The 21,243-nt window shown below is 36.0% G+C and overlaps 1 protein-coding gene across 4 annotated transcripts in view; it reads right to left on the bottom strand.

Moving 5' to 3' along the window:
• The window catches only part of OPA1 (OPA1 mitochondrial dynamin like GTPase), a 100,711-nt gene that overhangs the window by 69,400 nt on the left and 10,068 nt on the right, over positions 1-21,243 (bottom strand). The window contains exons 2-7 of one of the 4 annotated variants that reach the window (XM_035274847.3): positions 13,441-13,759; positions 12,707-12,803; positions 11,185-11,292; positions 10,654-10,707; positions 9,891-9,958; positions 2,706-2,816 (exon numbers count right to left, since the gene is read on the bottom strand). In XM_035274847.3, the coding sequence (XP_035130738.1) occupies positions 2,706-2,816; positions 9,891-9,958; positions 10,654-10,707; positions 11,185-11,292; positions 12,707-12,803; positions 13,441-13,759 (757 nt within the window). The remainder of the gene's footprint in view (positions 1-2,705; positions 2,817-9,890; positions 9,959-10,653; positions 10,708-11,184; positions 11,293-12,706; positions 12,804-13,440; positions 13,760-21,243) is intronic. The other 3 variants (XM_035274849.3, XM_035274848.3, XM_035274850.3) reach the window with 3 other exon arrangements.

Genomic DNA, 21,243 nt, shown 5'->3' with positions numbered 1-21,243 from the left:
CAGCATATTCCCTCTCCGTTTAGTTTAATGGAACATCACAATCTTGATGCTGTATTAAAAGACAGCTGGTGGTAGAGTAAAAAATTAGAACTAATACGTCCTAGGAAACAAGATAAAAATCTTTAGGTTTATAAAACAAACATTAAAGATTGATGAGATAATTTTTATGTATATTCTTAAGAGAATAATACAAGCTATTTTCAGTCTGTCACTCTACGTCTTAACTAGCAATTGGGGTATATTTTATTCTGATGTGCTTTACTGATAAAGTTCATCAGCTTACAACAAGAACAAGTTCATGTCCTGTTGTTCACTATATTGTTTGCATTATGAAATAAATTTAAAACTCACCCTGACAGAAATGGTTATCAATGGTCTTGAAATCAGAGCTTTTCTACAATTCCAGGGCTATGAAACTGACGGAGAAAGAGCGGAATCCTCCGCAGAAACAAGCTAAAGCTGAAAGAGAAAAACCTTTACTAGCTCCTCACAAAACCAAGCCTAATATAAAAATTTCAAGTATTTCCTCCTATTAAAGCCATTGAGGCCATTCTGAAATACATATATAAAAAGGCCATTGTAAAAATTTCTATGTATATGAACATATCCATAGGAGGCAAAACTACCAATGTAGTTTTAATCTTATGTCTCTGCTTGAGCTCTTTTGCTCAGAAGATACAGGGAAAATTTATTAGTTGCTACTGCTACCAAAAATGATGCTCTACTTAGATTTTCAAGAAGATAAGGGAGAAACAACAATTAAAAAGCAACAAAAAGTCTATGGTTTTGTGCATCAAGTCAACTTCACATGCCTGGAATGATAAAAATCTCATGAATTAGGATTGATCATTACGGCAGTGAAGAACTGAAAAGTCATCTCTGTAGTAATTCCAGGGGAAAGAAGTGGAGGATAAAGCAAGGTAACAGTCTTTTGTGATAGTAAGACGGATGACTTCATTATAAAAGAGCACACATTACTTTTAAAGTCCCATTTACTTTCCCTCAAGGCAACTACAGTGCGGGCAGGAACAAGCCCTGTTCGGTAGGGCTGAGTCTTACCAGTCTCTAATTTACATATGGGGAAAGGGAGGTATAAAAGGGTTAAATGGATAATCCAATAAATATCGGAAATGGGAATAACATCTCCAAGCCCAAATAAAGACTAGCAAAGTAGATTTAAAATGAACATTAGCTTTCAGTAATGCAGAAAATGAATCAGTATTCGTTATGGATCTCTCCTGAACTGTCAAATTCAAAAGCTCATCATTAATCTGAAGTCATAACTTAGAATGTTAAATAGCAGGTCTATGGGACTCATTTCAAGCTGTCTTAAGAAAAAAATTTAAGAACAATGTGTAACTACAGCCACATTCTTATTTCTAGGTAATATATCGCAACATACTTGCTCCTCACCCTTCTTTCTGTAATGAAACTAATGTATGGATGGTGCAGCCTAAGTATTCAATTTGTTAGGCTATTTAAATGAAATACTCACAGTAAATGTTAAAGTAACATTTAAAATAAGTCCTCCTTGACTTAACACATCTACTTTAAGCATGGAGGAAACTAACTTCTTTTCTTTTTCTACCTATACTTTTGCTCACCAATACTAAACAATATAGAGGAATTGATTCCACAGCCATGGAATTGAGAAAAGCCAGGAAGTGATGCTGAAAAAATAAATGAAACTATGGTAAGTAAAGTATTAACCACCACCAAATGAGATAAGGTTAGCCAGCAGAATTACTGCATCAAATCATTATCTATAATATTGGTTGATTTAAAAATCAGAATCTACAAGAATTATATGACTTAATGTTTTTCCTAAGGTTTGTATACAACTTCAAAACTTTTCTAAATAAGATGTAACATAATTAGCTGATTTCAAGATCTCAGAGTACAATTTTAAATTCATAACACTTATTTCACTTTGACCAAAAAGTCTTTTCCAAACCTGAACTTTGGGATCTATACTGTGGGGTTACCTAACCATCAAAATCATATTTTTAAGAACCTGATGATTGCACCAATATCTACATATTGGGGTAGACTTATGCTTTTATTAGAATTTGTTCTTTAGTAACCAGAATTATATCCAATTTCCAGTGTTTAATCCCTCAGCAGTCCAAGGTGAGAATTTATTTGTGCTCACTTTATTGATTAATGTGAAAAATGTATTCAATGAGTTTATCAAAGTATGTAAGAACTACATGCCTTTGCCCAAAAGTCAAAATAATATTCTTCTATAAGAACATGAATGTTCCCTGTTGATACACTTTAGCTAAAACAAATAAACAAATGTTTTTCTTTAGTGTAAACTGGTCATCTACAGCAATCCTTTGCATTTTAGAAATAAAAACTTGGTGAAGTAGATAGGTAAGATGCCTACACACTTAAGGTGACTCAATAACTGGACCACATAAACAGCAAGTCCTAATTTTCTTCTAAATACAAACACAGAGACCCCACAGATAACCTAATTTTCAGAAACCCAAATTCCTATAGTTAGGTTGTTACTTTTGGCTTTTCTTACACTATCAACTCCAGAAAAGTTACATATTTATAAGATGTATCTTTTCTATTTTTACTTTGTCAAAAATAATTTCATATAATTGGAGTCCATGAATGGATTAAGGCCACAGGATCTTGGCAGAAATGGCTGATTAGTGTGAACATACTGGTAGCCCCCTTAAACCAACCATCACCTTGCGCTTCTGTTGGGCATAGCTCGTGCTATATTGGCCAGCGGCTCTGCGCGCTTCCTCTTCATGCTCTTGAATTTGTTGTTGTAAGAGAATGAGCTCACCAAGCAGACCCTGCCATGAGTTTACAATGAGGAGAAGAGGAAATTGGGGAGGAGAACAATGTTAAACCAAAGGGTGCAACAAAGGAACAGATATGTAAGATAGGGACAGATGGTTAACTTAAAACAGAAATGGAAACTCATGTATCTTTAGAGCCATCATACCCTGGGGCTCTGTACTGCATTTCCATTTTCCCCCTTAGTAAATCAGATGTCTCAGAAAAATAAAACAGCATAGTTTAAAAAGTGAAAAGAGTGCAATAATAAGTGCTAAATAACATGAGCCAGATATATAAAACATATGCAGAAAAAATACTGATTTTTTAAAATAGTGTTGATCTCACTGGTCTTATTTTATTTATTTTTTTTTTTTGAGATGGAGTCTTGCTCTATAGCCAGGCTGGAGTGGCAGTGGCGCAATCCCGGCTCACTGCCACTTCCGCTTTCCAGTTTCAAGCAATTCTCCTGCCTCAGCCTCCCGAGTAGCTGGGACTACAGGCACGCACCACCACGCCCGGCTAATTTTTTGTATTTTTAGTAGAGATGGGGTTTCACCATGTTGGCTAGGATGGTCTTGATCTCTTGACCCCGTGTGATCCGCCCGCCTCGGCCTCCCAAAGTGCTGGGATTACAGGCATGAACCACCACACCTGGCCACTGGTCTAAATTTTCTAATTCTCAACCATGATTCTCACAGGACTGATTGACGATCATAATAGCTTATTTACTTATCAAATTATTATTTTTAAGTTAATAATTTTTCTCGGTATTTCATTTTTTCAAGTAAAGGTTAAAGTCCCTAGAAACAAATTTTTCAGCATCAAGTTAATCAAGGTTTTACATTAAGTCATATATTCTATGTGCCTCTGCATACATCTGATTAAAATTTAGGGTTCTCTTTTTAAATTAAAAGGTAATGTTTCATGTTCTGATTTGACTTCATATACAGTATCAAATAACTAGTCTGACCAAATTTTCCCTTTTTTGAGCTGTTATGACATTAAATAGAAATAGCCTCTGAGAATACACCCAAGCATATACAAATTACTCAACAAAAGTGCTATAAAAGAACACAATTAAGATATGGAGATAATATAGTTATTATGAAAATTTGAAATGAAAACAAAAACCAGTTTGGACCTATGCAGACACACACAAAAAAATCACCTTTTCTATTTCTAAAATTCATTCCATTTCATAATTATAAAATGGTACATTGGTAAAAATTTTAATTACAGCATATTCACATGTGGCATCATAATAAAATACATGTCATTTCCTGCATGGTTTTATCAACTGTTGGCCTATTAGTAATCGACCTCAAAAAATGTGGAGAAAAGACAACTAAAATTTGACAATGTTACAAGCCTAATGTTTTCTTAATTAGACGTCCTAAAAAAAAAATAAAGTTCTAATGAACGAGGTAACAACTTAATTTGTATAATAACAGTGTTTCTGGGAAAACAATGGACTCAATTTTTACCCAGTTATAAAAGAGAAAAATGACTGTTTATTAAGATATTCTAAATTAAGAGTTTTAAATAGTTTCAGAGTTTCAAAAAAATGACTGCCGAAAAATATTTTATTTGATATAATTAGAAAGTCTCTTAAAATGTGGATATAATTTGGAGAATTTTATTCTGTTTGTTAGTTTGGATACATTAGGCTGTGATCATTGCCAGTATTAGACCATAAATGAAACTAGTTGATTTACTATAAACCAAAGGATAAAACTAGTTGATTTTTTCCACATGACAAGTGAAATTCAACATTTGTTTCCAGATACAGTAGTATAAAATATAGTTATAAAAAGACATGTCTTTAAATAAATCAGTTTTATGATCACTAACAAACCCATTAAAGAAAGATAATGCCACTACTACCCTCCTCATTCTCATAATTTTTACCTTTTTAAAAAAATCACTGCTTTATCAAGCAGAAACAGTAACCTCACTAATTTTCATTCATTTGGTCATTTATCATACCCCTTTCTCCAAATCATCCAAGTGTTTAAATTTTTCAAACAATTCCCTTTAAAGAAGGCTTCCTATGTCGGTTTATATAGTGGTGTACCTGCTGTATTTACATACCACCAGTAGTCTAATTTATAAAATCTCAAAGCAGTGAGAAAATATTCCACACTTCTTACTCACATCTATGCAGCACACAATGCTTTTTTATTTATAGTTTAAAAATTCTTCTCTAATTCATTGCTTATATATACAAATGCATGGTAAAAACTCCAGTAATCTATTAGATTTCAAGAAAACACTCCAGGGGACATGTCACTTTCCTTCCAAGCCTGTTACAGAAGCACTATTATGTAAAGATACTTGAAATTAACTGAAATTAACCTCTTGCAAAAGTAGCAAGAAAAGAAGAATTAGACATAGAAAGGCTATCTACATTATACTATACACTTATACCAAGGTTATCTTTCTCTGATTTTGTGTATCAGTCTTACCCTAAATACCAAGTGATGCCACATAGCCTCTAGGGTAAGGCCATGTGGAACAGGAAGAGGGTGGAACAGGAAGAGGAAGAAATGTATGTACCTACTGGGCGAGAACATTCCTCAGATGTACAAACTGCATTTTTCAATAAATATTTTCCCAAGCGTAGACATTTTTCTTTCAAGAAATGGCACACAAATAATTTTTAAAACAGTATGATATATAAAATAGAGTAGTATTTATAAATAACAATAAATAATCATTAATAATCACAGATGACATAGTCTCTAAACATCTGACTCCTGGCTATTGTCAATTTGACACTGCAGATCTCAATCTCTCATCTCTCTTTTTTTTAATCTCCATTTCTGAGTCAGCTTCCTTATCTCAGTCTCATTTCATGTACAATGTCCTCAGTGTTTTAAAAATTATAACATCAGATAAAGAAAATGAGTAATAATTCCAAAAACCAAAATATCAAATGAAAGTACTACGCTAAAAGTGAACGAATTTGGTAGAAAAGATTTCAGGTAATCTTGAAATATTATGCTATTGTCCCCCACAATTTCCTATGATGAAATCTAATCCCACAATGTGATAGTATTGAGAGAGAGCGCCGTTGGAAGGTGATGAGGTCATGTAGGTTCTGGAGTTATTGGCCTTACAAATAAAAGGCCAGAGAGCTGCCTCGTCCTTTTGCTACATGAGGATATAGGGAGAAGAAGGCATCATCTATGAAGCCATGGGTCCTCAGAAGACATGGAATCTACCAGCGCCATGAACTTGGATTTCCAGTTACTACATCATCTGTTGCATAAGAAATGCCAGAAATGTAAATCCTACCCAAGCAACAATACTTAATTCCAATTCAGAACGTAAAGTACATGAACTACTTTTACAGCCTTGTTCTCTTCAACAGTTGCCAAATATGAAGCCCAAGGAGAATTCACAGGTAATCTGGGCAAAAAAAAATTAGGGGACCAAAATGTTGTTGGCATCAACCAGATTTATTTAATCAGCCTCTACTCTACTGAGTTAAATCAGTCAACTGATTTTACAAAGAACACAACACTATACCAGGTTCTATAAGAAAAAGATTTAGTGACAGAAATGGCCCATTAAATAGTAAATATGCAAGCCAAAATAAACAGTGTTTCATATGGCAAGAGTACATTAATGAGGAGTACATTAATGAAGCTATGAAGATTATGGAAAGCTTCATGAAGGGGACAATTGAGCTGTGCTGTAAGGATGAGTGAAAACTAAACATGCAGGAAAAAAAGAGATATCAGCTGGGGAGGTACACAGAAATCAAAAAATTAAGAATGAGAGTAATACGTTGGAAGAAAGAACATTAATATATTATTTAATAATTATATTTAAAGGAATATTACTACTTTTCATGACTTGGTCCATTAAAAAGTCCTTCAAATATTTTTCTATAAATCATAAATGTGCTTGTTACCTTCAGAATGGCCAAATTCCTTACTTGAGATTCTTATGACCAATCAGAAACATGATAGACAAAAGCACAATAAATAGAATGTCTCATTTTGCAAATCAATTTCACTGGAACACAATAATCTTATAGAATCTAAAAGAAGGATATGAACTACGTGGTCTTGTCACCTGTATATATGATGACTGATAATACTGAAATCTGCTGAGTCCCAAATCAAATTAGTCCATCAATTCTCTAAAGTAGGCAGCACTTCAATTTGTCTTCAGGTAGTTCTGAAGGTCTCCAAGTCTCAAGAAAATTCAGTTCACATCAAGGGCTATGTCTCTTTTCCTCCAGTGGACATAAGTTTTCAGATTTTTGATTAACAAGAAGCATTTAATAAGAGGTGGTTTTAATGTATATTAATCATACCTCAATATAGTAGTGTAAGGTTAAACAAGGTTGGTTTTACTATTTTTTCAGTGTTTTATTAATCAAATCGTATCAAAACTTTTGATCAACATGACATAAATAGTTAGTGTCCACAAACTAAATGGATACAGATCCAAGCAAAACCAAATAAACTTGTAATCAGCCTGTGCAGCATTATGTGAAAATACATGCTTTCTGGAGATTTTTTTGGACTCCTAAAACTCTGGCAGTAACCCCAGGCTGGGAATCACAGGTAGTTCATCATGTTGTTTATTTCTCTAACTCAAGTCAAACTATCTGTGTTCCCCTCAATTCTCCGTCACGTTCACTTCAGTTGACCTTGAATGGTCCTAACTGCTCTGCTATTTGCCAGCACCTCTCCAGATGTGTTTTCCTATTAGAAAGGACAGACCTTCTCTTTAGTTCTAGTTGTATAAATATTTTTCAATTATTACTTTTTAAAAAAGCTGATTCACATATACTTTTAAATTTCTAGAAGTTTACCCAGAAACTTTGTTACGAGCGTGACAACCATTAAACTAATACTTGACTGCTTCAAACCCTAAATGCTATTTTAAATCTGGGGCTTTCAGACCTCAGACTGAACCAGTCAAAAAAGTATTCAGCTAAACCCTGGATGCCACCCTACAACCTATGACTATTGCCCACATTTACAAACTTGATGTCTGAGTGATTTCAATAAGGGTACTGCTAAGCTAAGGTCTCTGCATGCTTACATTCAACCATTAATTTGTACACAAATCTCAAAATTAGTCAGTTTATCTGCATCTTAGCTGAGCGGCTAATTCAAGCATCACAGGAAACAGCCAAGCTTTGCAAACACAATGCTGCATATTATTAATAATAGAATTTGAAAACATCAGTTAGGGCTTGAGATACATTTTTGTGGTAAATTTTCATAGTAGTATTTGTTATAATTTGACTTAACCTGTAATGAAAGCAGCTTATTACAACTCTAGATTCAGTATGTATAACAAATAGTTGAAAAATATAATTGACAAGTCTTTAATGGGCAAAATAAGCACCATAAATTGAGAAAAAGTTAAAAAAATAGTTTACGAGGGCATTTACTGTCAAACAAGCAAATTAGAAGAAGTAAGGAGTAAATTAGAACATACTGTAATAAATTTACTTTTATGTATGTTGCATAAAATAAAATCTGTAAATATATATTTCAAAAAATAATTCTCTGGCTTCTTCTCTATTGCAGAGATTCTGTTCAATTACTGATTATTCATTTATGACCTTAGCAAGGCTTTAAGGGAATTACCTGAGTCAGGCCCTGAAACAGGTTTTTCATTCATTCACCACAGCGATCCCAGGCCATATCAGAGAGAAAGCAGACATACGGATCTCTCCTAACCAAGTTGGCAAACAAATCTTGTCACTCAAAGAACTATACTACCACACCTGTAACAAAGGTTCCTTCTCCCCATTACATTAGCTCTTCTCTCCACATTAAATTTACTTGCTTTAAGGGCCAAGGCCTTCAATCAAAATAAGCCATAAATATTAGGCTGATTTCTACTTAAATTCTTTTTTCCCCAGTAGCATGAACAATCAAAAATATCCTCTCGTTAGAGTGTCCTTTGGTTAAAATAATGTCAATACAAAAGAGTGTCAAAAAAGATCAAATCAAAAGACAAATACACATACATACACTTTGACATATATTTTTCTCCAAAATAAAAGGCAAAAGAAAAAAATCTTTTGAAATATAATTAAAATTTAGAATATAATGTAAAAAGTTCAAAGTTGAAGAACAGGGAAAGAAAGAGATGAAAACCTATTCATAGAAATTTCCTCTTCCTACTTCCAAAATAAACATAAAATTATTTCTTTGATGTATTAAAACTACAGTATCTTTCAGTATAAAAATTACATGCTCCATATTTAATGTTAAAACATTCATATAATATTTTTTCTATAAACTTATTTATCTAGGTATTATTTAGAAAATACCTATTTTCTATAAATCTATTTATCTAGGTATTATTTAGAAAAAAATTTTCAAGGAATCACTTATTTTACCAATTCCAAAAGAAAGAAAAAAGTGAAGACTCAGAAAACATCAGGTAAATATGTTGAGTATTATAAATACAGAGCAATGTATGCTATTCTAGTTTAGCAATTCTCCTGTAACTTTCATATGGATTTTGTTAATGAATATGTATTCAAAATAACACACTGTAAATAACCCCATACTTTGTTAACTATCAATATCAGGGAATTGATTTATTTCCTAATAACCCACTTTCTATTCCCTTCTAGTTTCCCCAAAGAGAAATCTAGCCCCTGTAAGTTGTTCCATGAGCAAAAGGGTTCTGTCGATAAATAATTCTGAAAAACATTGTATGCTTTGACTCCTTGGAAATTCACAATGTGCATGAGTGTATTACAGGGAGAAGTCCTAGGGAAAAGAAGTCTGCTTGCTTTGTCTAAACAAGCCTCCTTCCTCCTCCCCCTGCCTGACACACTTAACAATAAAACTCTTTCTTGGGGACAACCCTTGAAACTAATATTTCACAGAACATATTTGAAAGAAATGGGCTCTCGACTATATTTCCAGAACTGCTACATAATACCTTGTACTTTGCACTAAGACTAGTAACAATATCTCTACTTGGATAGTTTTGTATTTGCTCCTCAGTTGTTATCATTTTAAACTCTTCCAAAGATGTAAAAACTTAAAAAAAATCTTTCGAGGCTACCTACATGAAGAATTCTCTTTTACACTTACCTTTCTAAAATGCTTGTCACTTTCAGATCCATGATCTGTTGCTCTAAATGCTGTTTCTCCCGATGAACCTTAAAGATAAATATGCAACCCTTTATATCTCCAGTGATGTCAACAGCCTAAGCTGAATTTTAAATTACATCTAGTCAATGAAAAAGTGAATGGATTTTAAGAGCAACTCAGGTTCAAAGCGTCAAATCACCTTTATTCCTATTTTAAGGAACATGACTGATAACCTGTGCAGAAAATAAAAAAATACTATAGCAATCACAGCGTATGTTTAACCTAACAATTAAAAATTGATAACTGAAATTACAAAAAAAAAGAAGACAATCTTTGGTAAGGATTATTTTATATGAGAGTACTTACAGTTCAGCCACATACCACTGCCATTAATATGTATAGTAGAAAAACAAATGTAAATGTCAACCATGACAGGGCAGATGAGACAAACTAAAATTACTTTTCATTTCAATTAACAAACACAATTAGATCTATTTTAAGAAAATATTTTTGCTAAGCAAATTTTCTTTTAATAGCTTTAATCTTGTAATACACATACATATTTAAGAATTTCAGTTTTATCACAAAATAATTATTTTATTATTTCCCCCTAAAGGATAATGAGTTTGCCTAATATAGTTCTGGGGTTTTAAAATTCAGCATAAGCAGCATTATAAATTTGGTCCGCAATTTTATTTGCAACTAGTTTATTAGAAGCATTTAAAAGGCATGTTAAGGTCAGCAAAAATATCTGTTTACACACCTAACAAGAGAAGTAGGTCAGAAGCTCCTATGACTTCACTAACCAATTTGTGACCTGTGAAAAATCAGCAAAAGGGGAAATAGAAATGTAAAATTTAACAGAAATGAGCAAATAAAGATGTCTGAGATCTCAGATTTCATATTACAATAGGTCAAAAACTGGGCAAATATGCCAGGATTACCTTAATAAATGCTACTTATTATGGTCCATCATACTTAAATTTGTTTTTAAAAACTGGTCCAACCATTATGAAAAGCAAGTGCATAGAAGTCTCATCTACTTGTCAAGAACAAGTGATATTTTTTCCCCTCACTATAAGCCAAGTATGTTGAAGTGCTTATGAATTGCCACTTTACTGGGCTCAACAAAGTTTAAAACCATTGTGCAACAAAAATTTGTGTTTATCTTTTTTTTAACGTCCTGTTTTTCATTGGTACTAATTTTTTAAAAATGGGACTAAACAAATAATCTACGTATTGTTCCTCCAGGGTTCTTGAAACTTTAAACAAGATCAAACAGGTCCTTCCTTACCTGTGGTGAAAAGGTCCTTCAATAAGCTGAGGCTTTCAACAATCTTGTCAAAGTCCGGGGCTAACTTTACAAGGTCTTCTGAATTAGGAAGGGCTTTTCTAATTTTCTCTGGAACAGATCAAAACATATAAATAGTATGAAACTAAGAGCATATGTCAGGTACTATTCTCATAAAGCGCTAAAAGTATTAACTTCTTCAATCCTCATGGCAACCCTACAAAACAGCTACTGTTATCAACCCCATTTACAGATGAGAAACTAGGGCACATAGCAAGGAAGCGGAGGAGCCCAGGTTCCAGCCCAGGCAGTGTAGCTCCAGAATACAGGCTCTCAGCCACTACACTATGGTACTGGCAAATCTATCAAGTTGAAAGCTCTCCTCATTAATATTAGAAAAACAATTTGAAAGTGTGCTTTTTCTGCAAATACATTCGTCAGCACAGAGCAGTTTTATCTTCAGAAATTCTGTGAATAAGTGCAAATAAATTCCACTGCCACATAAACCTAAACTAAGAAATCTGACAAAGTTTTTAAAAAAAATTGATGAAAATATATTTTTTAAAGATTATCATGAATTATTAGCAATCATAGCTATCCAATAATACTTTTTTCACATCCACCTATTGGAAAAGCGGGGGCAGTGGACAACTAAGAAAAGAAATTACTCTGGATACAAACAGACTTTTAAAGAACTTGGCTTCAAAAAGTAGAGGTAACCAAGGTATCCAATCAAAAGGAACTAGTTAGGTGAGTCACAATAAATATGCTCTGGGCAACATTACATGAACACAGAAAATGGTATTATTAATAGAAAGGCCACTTGGCAGCATGGAAATGCTAACAAAATAGGTAGTAAAATACAAAATACCAAAGTGTATATTCACAATGATTATATAATTTTTAAAAAGGGAACTAAAGTATTATTCTGTAGTAATGTGTTCATGAAGACAAAAATTAAAAGAAAAAAAATTCAAGCCAGGCATAGTGGCTCATGCTTATAATCTCAGCACTTTGAAAGGCTGAGGTGAGAGGCATGAGCTGAGGAATTTGAGACTAGTCTGGGCAACACAGCAAGACCCCATCTCTACAAAAAAATTAAAAAATTAGTCGGGCATGGTGGCACATGCATGTAGCCCCAGCTACTTGGGAGGCTGATTTGGAAGAACTACTTGAGCCTAGGAGTTCAAGGCTGCATTGAGTTATGATTGCGCCACTGCCCTCCAGCCTGAGCTACAGACCAAGACCATCTCAATCCATTGATAAGTTAAAAAAAAAAATAACCATATAAAATAAGTATAATTAAAAGAAAATGCTCCATATGGTTAGTGGCAGCTGTGGTAAAACGATGGCTTACTGGGTATATTTTTTTGTATAGTTTTTTTCATTGATATTCTATTTCTTACATGATTAAAATAAAACTGTGATATATTTGATTCATAAGTTAAGAAAATATCTCAATACAACTATTTCTCTTTCCTCAAGAAATAACCAAAAAAAATATTTTAATGTTGATGATACAAACCAAAATCGATATACTCATCAATTTCCCACACAATGTCAGGCACAATCCATTTATATTCACTAAGGTCCGGTATCATATCTTTCCATTGATCAAAAGTCTACAAGGTAAGAAAGTGTGTCAATCAGATGCTCCGAATGTCAAATAAACATGTAAAGAAAAATTATTTAATTAAAACACATTAATCTACTAAGAGCAATGTATTATGTTCAAAACTTTTAAAAAACAAATTTAAGTGGCCTCAACAGACAAGCACATAAAACGTGTAAACACTCCTCTGTTAAATATGGAAAATGTAAAAATTCAGAATATACTCCTATTTCAAACAGGTTTCATAATTTCACTCTAAGCAGTACAGTGGGGTAGAAGGAAGACAGATTGGAAGACAGGACACCTTGCCTCTGGTCCCAGAGCTGCCAAGAAGTGCTTGTGTGAGAATGCCACCTGACTTTCATATCTGTGCTACTAAATGGCAAAGCTCAAAATCAAACCTAGGTGTTCCTACTCCCAGCCCTGTGCTCCTTCCACTAGGCCATTTTCATTTCCTATAATTATAACTAAGATTCTAAAGGGATCTTCCTATTAGCATCATTAAAACAATCTAGTACATGGTAGAAACACAAAATAAATGTTTAATCATCTAACTGTATTCCGCTACACAAAAGAAAAATGATTTATGCTCTAAAAACTTAATCATGATAGAATAATTGGAAAAGCGGTAGGAATGTTAAGTTCACCTTTTTGGCTGTGTAGCCACCCCCAACAGCAGATCCTAGTATGAGATAGCGAAGTTTTAAGAGTCTCGTGGCTAATCTTGCTGGCCAAAAATTCCTGCGAGGCTGGTAGCCATATTTAATTGGAGAGAATTTCAGTTTACGTAAAGGAAGATTTGTTAGAGAAGAGAACTGCTGAAATGATGTCCTTAATTGGGGTCGTTGAAGCTTTAAGGTAGGATGACACGAATGATAAATACTTCGGGAAACCAGATGTAGTTTCTGTAGTGGTAAACCTCCTTTTACTCCAGAGCTGTGTTTCACTAAAGACTGGCAGACCTCACTGAAAGAAAAATGAATATGGAAGAAAGATCAGACAGGGTAACAATACAAAGGAAATGATGTTAGCAATATACTAAAGGAAACACCCCCCTCAAAAGTGACTAACCAGTGTTACATAATAGTTAATTTACTAACCGTTGACTTATGTGCCAGACACGGTTACAGCATAAGCTATCTCATTTAATCCTACTAATAATCCTATGTAAAAAGCGCTAGTACTATCGCCATTTTGCAGACGAGGAAAATGTGGCACAAAGACTGAGATAACTTGCCCAAAGTCACATTGACATAAGAAATAAAGGTAGAATTCAAATCCAAGCAGTAGGACTCCAGAGCCTGCACGCTAATATTTGGGCTATGATCCTGGTTTCAGGAATTGAAACTAAAGAGAGAAAAAGCAGGGACTTATTTTATTAACTACTATTCACTGTAAGTAAAAGTTGAAAACAAAAATGCATGCAAACTTTTGCTTTCAAAAACAAAACTTCTAGCAGTTTAGAACACCTTGATCTATGTCTCCTGATCCTGACAGCCTAGGGGTGGAAATTAAGGAAATTGATCAATCCTACCTCAGGCACCTGGATCCCCAGAAAAGCAAAAGAGCTCAAAAGAGAACAGAATTTAAATGTACATGATCACTGTAGAGCTCCATTTTCTTCTCCTTCCTGAAGAGAATGAAAGATTGCCAACAACCATATCTTAACATATACTCATAACTGCATAAATAGTTGCTTGCTTACTATTAATTGCTTACTAATCAAAACTAGGCTTGATTTTACATAGTTAAAAAACATTAATTGCTTTAATTACATGGGACTGGAAACTTCTTAAGGAGGAGGAGGCTGGGCATGGTGGTTGGCAACTGTAATCCCAGTACTTTGGGAGGCTGAGGCCGGTGGATCGCCTGAGGTCAGGAGTATGAGACCAGACTGGCCAACATGGTGGAAACCTATCTCTACTAAAAATACAGAAATTAGCTGGGTGTGGTGGCGCATGCCTGTAATCCCAGCTACTCAGCAGGCTGAGGCAGAAGAATCGCTTGAACCCAGAAGGTGGAGGTTGCAGTGAGCTGAGATCACACCACTGCACTCCAGCCTGGGCAACTGAGTGAGACTCTACCTCAAAAAAAAAAAAAAAAAAAAAAAAAAAGGAATCAAGGAAAACAGAAGAAATGCTGTGAAGAAGACTAGTATGGGGAAAGCAGTATCTCTTGTGTTCCTCTACATATCAGACATTACGCTAGGTGGTTTCACTATAGTGCTACTACATAAATGTTAACTCAGACAAACCCACTAAGGTTTAAGTATCCTTATTTTCCAAATTTGGATTTCTCTTTAAAATATTGTTAAAGCAAACTAAATATGGCCTGAAAAGGACTCCATACTTCTGTATTTGAGTCCTTGTGGATGAATGTAACAGTATAATAGGCAGACAAAATTGAAAACCTGAGTATTATGCATCTGTAATAATAATTTAGTGTTGGCCAATCCCAGAGGCCATACTTCAACCACTAATAGACTGCTGAGTGTTCAAATTGAGTTCAATTCTGGAGACTGCCCAATTTGCAAAGTGTTTCTTTTCTTTGCTCAATTAAACTCTATCAAACTTTAAACTCTATCAAACTTAACTTGTCTGAAGTTTTCTTTTAACAGATCTGGTGTCAGAAGTGGGATTTGAAGAAAAAAACTCTGGCAACCTCCAGGAACACCAGGTGACCAGGCGAGGTACCTGCTGAGCCTGTTGCATGCACTCACTGCTCTCCTGATTGCAACCGAAGGTCACGGGTAAGTTTTCTCTCAGATTCCGAGCTCCATTAACTTGTGTTTTGAGCTCTTGGAGTTTACTTGAGAAACACTCAGCCTGGTGTGGGTCCAAGATCTAATTGGATTAAATAATTAACTGTATTGGATTCAGTTAGAGATCTGAGACCTCTGATAGGTACCTTACTTAATAATGAAATCAGCTCAATCCAAGGAGCCTGGGACTCCACCTTCAGGGACTCAAGCTTATTTTGTCTTTAAAAATTATGGGCCCAGAAAGTGAGCATTTTTAGAAAAATGGATTAACCTCTCTTAAGAAAACTTAGAATTAAGACAGCCATAATGGGGAAGTTTTAATTTGGATAAAATTGTTTGTTTGCAAGGCATATTAGAAAAAGGGGGATCAAAACCTCCATCATAAAAGGTGGGATATATTCTTTCATGGCAAAGGCCTCTAAAAGACTAAATGAATTAACACTTGCCTCCTTAAAAAGATTCTTTACAAAAAGCAAATGAAAAGCTTAATCAATAGACCAAGGACATGACAAAAGAGGACTATATTCTGACTAACCCTGTTCCTTCTCTTTGTCCGTCTCTACCTACATACTCTCAGTCCACTAACCTTTTTGTTAAAGTACACTTCCCTGAAGACGATTTTTTTTTTTTTTTTTTTTTTTAAGAAAGGAAGTTAGACAGATGACTTACAAGGTGAGGACTTCTGATCAGCCAGTTTCACTCCATGGTCTACAACTGAGCTTAGACTCATTGTGAAGGACTTCCCTGGTCCAAGGGAAAACCTCAAAAATTTACTGAGGAATTTAGAATCCTCATAGAGGCTTACGATCCAGGACTTCCTGAATTTACCAATTTATTCAAATGATACTGGGGGCTGGTGAAGCATGGAAATGGATGGCAGCTGCAGAATGAGACAAACCTGAGGAGGATATTAACACTCCAAGAGCTCCTCACAAGGACCAAAAGTAGCTAGAAAGATTGCCGAAAGCTTTTTACATTCAATTCCTAAAATTTTTCCATAAAAAATTGGTTCACCGTACAATCTTGTAAGCAAACAAAAAAAGGGTGAACCTGTTTCAGATTACAGAACTCGCTTGGAAATAGTGTTTGTGAAACATTCTAGGCTCAAAGTACAGCAAGGAGTATTCCCTGCAGGGACTGAAATAGCATTAACTACTTTATTTACAAATGGACTCCACCCTGAACTTAGCAGTTTAATTAAAAAACGTAAGTTGCAATGGGAAGTTACAGATATGACTGAACTGGTGGGCTTACCTGAACTTTTTTTTTTGGTGGGGAGCAGGGGCGGAGTCTTGTTCTGTCCCTAGGCTGGAGTGCAATGGCACAATCTCAGCTTACTGCAACTCCCACCTCCCGGGGTTGAAGCAATTCTCTTGCCCTAGCCTCCCAAGAAGCTGGGATTACAGGCGCATGCCACCATGCCCGGCTAATTTTTTGTATTTTAGTAGAGATGGAGTTTCATTGTGTTAGCCAGGGATGGTCTTGATCTCCTGACCTTGTGATGTGCCCGCCTCGCCCCACAAAGTGCTAGGATTACAGGCATGAGCCACCGCGCCCAGCCTAGCTGAACTAGAGCAGGAAAAAACTCAAAAGGCTAACAAACTTTATGACCCTTCAATTAGAACAGTTACAGGGACCGTGACCAAAGGGACTGTCTCGTTCTTATTTTAAATCACAATCAAGAGGTCCTAGAACAAGAAGTTCTTTATCCCAAGATGTCTGCCTGTATTGCAATCAACCGGGGCACTGGAAAATGGATTGTGTGCTTTTATAACTATCAGTTTGCCCACAAACCTCCCTCTAGACCAAATTGTTTCACCCCTAGAGGGAGGCCAGGAAACCGTAGCCCTCCTGACAATAATGTTAAGAAGGCTCCAAGGGATTCCCAGCGGATTGCTCCCCATAAAACCTTTAAAGGAACATGGGGAAGCAGAGGTTAAAATAAATGAGGAGTCCGTACAGTCCTCACAGATATCAGGGCTACTCTATCTACCCATAAACCCCACTTTAATAAATCAACAAATCCCTCAGAGTAAAAAGGTAATTTCTGTGGTGAGATTTCCAAATCAAGTCCCAGAGGTTCCCTTATCTGAACCCATACAATTAACTCTGGGCCCCTTTTCAGAAAAACGCAGTTTTTTGCTATGTGATACAGCTCCAGTACTTTCAAAGCTAACAGGGCACATAAAATGTTCCTCAAAAAGAGAAATAATCGTAAGAGTTTCCTGATTCTCCTGAAGCAGGACTGTAATGCTAACTAAAGGCCGAAATTGATAAGATCGAAACTCAAGCCTGTAATATCCCTGGTCTTTCAAAAATACCTTAACATTTAAGGGCCTCGTCCCCAACTGATAGAAGAATTAAAAGTGTAGAATCTATAAAGGTACAAATAGATCATTCTAAACCTTCGCCTAATTACCCCAATATCCACTAAAACTTGAAGCAATTTAAGGGGTCTCACCAACTGTAGAAGATTCAATTAAACAAGGATTCATAATCCCATGCACCAGCCCCTGAAACACTCCAATCCTACCAGTTAAAAAAAAATGGATGAGGCTGGAGATTTGGTCAAGGTTTATTGGCAATTAATAAAACTGTAATACCAAGATTTCCTGTAGTTCCAAATCCTAATACTTTATAACTTAATGTATCCACTGGTTCCAAGTGGTCCACAGTAACAGATCTTGGCTCAGCCTTCTTTAGCATTCCATAAAGTCAATACTTACTTGCCTTTACTTGGAAAAATCAGCAGTACACCCGGAGTGAAATGCCAGAAGAGTTTACTGAAGCCCCTTCGTATTTTTCCCAGGCATTGCATCAGGACTTAATGACACTACAGTTTCCTGAAAGTTCTACTCTCATTCAATACATAGATAACTTATTGTTAAGCTCTCTATTAAGGAGTCCTCAGAAATTGACTCAGTCACAAGACTTCAATGGAAAAACTTCAATTTCCTTTTCTTTTTTTTTTGAGATGGAGTTTCCCTCTTGTTGCCCAGACTGGAGTGCAAGGGTGTGATCTCTGCCTCCCCGTTTCAAGCGATTCTCCTGCCTCAGCCTCCCGAGTAGCTGGGATTACAAACATGCACCACCATGCCCTGCTAATTTTGCATTTTCAGTAGAGACAGGGTTTCTCCATGTCGGTCAGGCCGGTCTCAAACTCCCAACCTCAAGTGATCCACCCGCCTATGCCTCCCAAAGCGTTGGGATTACAGGTGTGAGCAACTGCACCTGGCCAAACTTCAATTTTCCAAAGAAAAAGTCCACTATTTGAGATATGACTTGATTGCTGAAGGGAGTTCCCTCTCACCTGAGAGGATAAAAACTATTTAAAGTTTTCCTCGATCTGAAACCAAAAGACAATTAAAAGGCTTTCTTTGACTTGCAGGATATTACAGATCCTGGGTCCCAAATTTTTCCTTAATAGCTTCACCACTGTATTAGCTCACTAAAAATGCTGTCCCAGAGCCTTTACCTTGGGAAGACAGTCATGAACTGGGTTTTGGCCAAATGAAGTTGGCCTTAGAAGAGACCCCAGCTTTAGGACTTCCAAATTACACTAAACCTTTTACCTTGTTTGTGAGTGAGGGTAATAATCAGGCATTAGGAGTCCTTACTCAAGAATATGGTGCTAAATACAGGCCCACTGCATACTAAAGCCTGCAATTCCGCCCAGTTTCTAAATCAAATCCTAATTATTTAGAAGCACCAGCAGCAGCCACCAACCTGGTAGAAACTCCATCAGATCTGGTTTTAAATGAACTTAATTTGCAAGTCCCACACATTAAATTCCAATGAAACCTCGCATTTTTCAGTGAGTAGACTAACATCTTATGAATTACTTCTCCTATCTTCTAATCTTTATCTAAAAGGCTGTAATCCTACATAACCCTGCTACTTTGTTATCTCCGTCTGAAGATGGTGAAGACCACAAAAGTGTTAAGTGTAGTGTCAGAAATTGTGGCCCCTCATGTTGATGTATAAGATACTCCACTGAATAATACTGCATTAATACTTTTTGCTGATGGGTCCTATGCCAAAAACTCAGAAGGAAAATATCAGGCAGGATATGAGTTAACAGAGAAGGGAACTTTTCCTCAATTTAAGTCTGCCTACCCTGCAGAGCTTTCTGCCCTCATCCGAGCACATCATATAGCTAAGGAGAAGTCAGTAACTATTTGTGGATAGCAGATGTGCTTTCGGAGTAGTACATGATTTGGGCATGATATGGAAACTACAAGGGTTTCTCACCTCTAGTGGGATCCCCATAAACAATGGACTCCAAGTAGATGAGCTCCTTTCTGCTATCCTATTACTATTGCAGATTACTGTTATTAAGATTGAAGCTCATACTTGTAGAAATTAAGCCAAATATCAAGGAAATGTTTTAGCAGATTTTTATGCTAAAACAGCTAGAGCTAAAACTGCCAAGATATGCAATCTGAATGAACTCTACAAGATTAATCCAAGCCAACTTCCTTATGATGACCTATTTAATAAACAGTGCAATGCACCTGATTTGGAAAAGCAAAATTGGTATGTAAAAGGATGTAAATTTAATGTGAAGCAAAAACTCACAAAGGGCCTGGATGGCTGCCTGGTCCTTCCTGAGTCTTTGAAGCTTCCATTATTGAAAGCTCTGCACTCCACAACTCAACATGGAACAGATAAAATGATCCAAATTATGAAAAAATACTGGTGGGGTGACTCTTCCAAAATTGCTAAAATGATTTATAATCAATGTTTGACTTGTCAAACTCATAATCCTGGAAAAACTTGAGGTATTATAGTTCTACCACCCAATGGACCATTTGAACACATACAGATGGACTGCATTCAGTTGCCACCCTCAATGGGGTATCAGTATGTTCTTGTAATAGTTTGCATGTTTTCTGGTTGGATAGAGGCCTTCCCATATAGGAAAGCTAATGCTCTAACCATAGCTAAAAAAATTATTAGAAAATGTTTTTCCTTTATGGGGGGGTGGCGGTCCCTCTAAAAATTTCCAGCGATAGAGGAACTCATTTTACTGGGCAAGCTATTAAGCAGTTAAATAAGGTGTTACTGACACAGTGGCATTACCACTGTCACCCTCAGTCTTCAGAAAAGGTTGAAAGAACAAATAGCATATTAAAACTGAAATTGGCAAAGTTAACTGAATCAACTGATTTGCCTTGGCCAAAGGCTCTATCTTTGGCTTTTATGGCAATCAGAGTCACTCCTGTTGGAAAACATAAATTGACCCCTTATGAAACAGTCACTGGAAGGCCTACGTCCCTATGTGTCCCTACGTCCCCCCATCTCATGCTTCTCCTGCTCTCTTAAACTTTGGTATGACTGAATGCTGCAAGGCTTTAATGTATTATGCCAAAGTATACTTCCCCCAGGCAAAGGAAGCTTTTGGAGATCCACCAACTGAGGACAATCAAACCCTCCATGGTCTGGAACCTGGAGACCGGGTTTTCTGGAAACGACATCAGAGGAAGATCACTCTTGAACCTCACTGGATGAGTGCAGTGAAGCTTTAGGGCCTTGAACCCTGGGTCCACATCTCACAACTCAAAAGGGCCCCTTCAGACTCCTGGAACTGTACACCCATTGGAGACTTTAAGGTAAAGCTGACCATGAAATCTCTCCCCAGAAGCAGACAACATCCTAGTTGTAGACAGCTTTCCCAAGATCACTGATC

The sequence above is a fragment of the Callithrix jacchus genome, chromosome 15, assembly GCF_049354715.1.
Source record: "Callithrix jacchus isolate 240 chromosome 15, calJac240_pri, whole genome shotgun sequence".
NCBI classification, from domain to species: Eukaryota; Metazoa; Chordata; class Mammalia; order Primates; family Cebidae; genus Callithrix; species Callithrix jacchus.
Note: the sequence above shows the minus strand (reverse complement) of the source record. Positions and strands in the feature narration are given on the sequence as shown.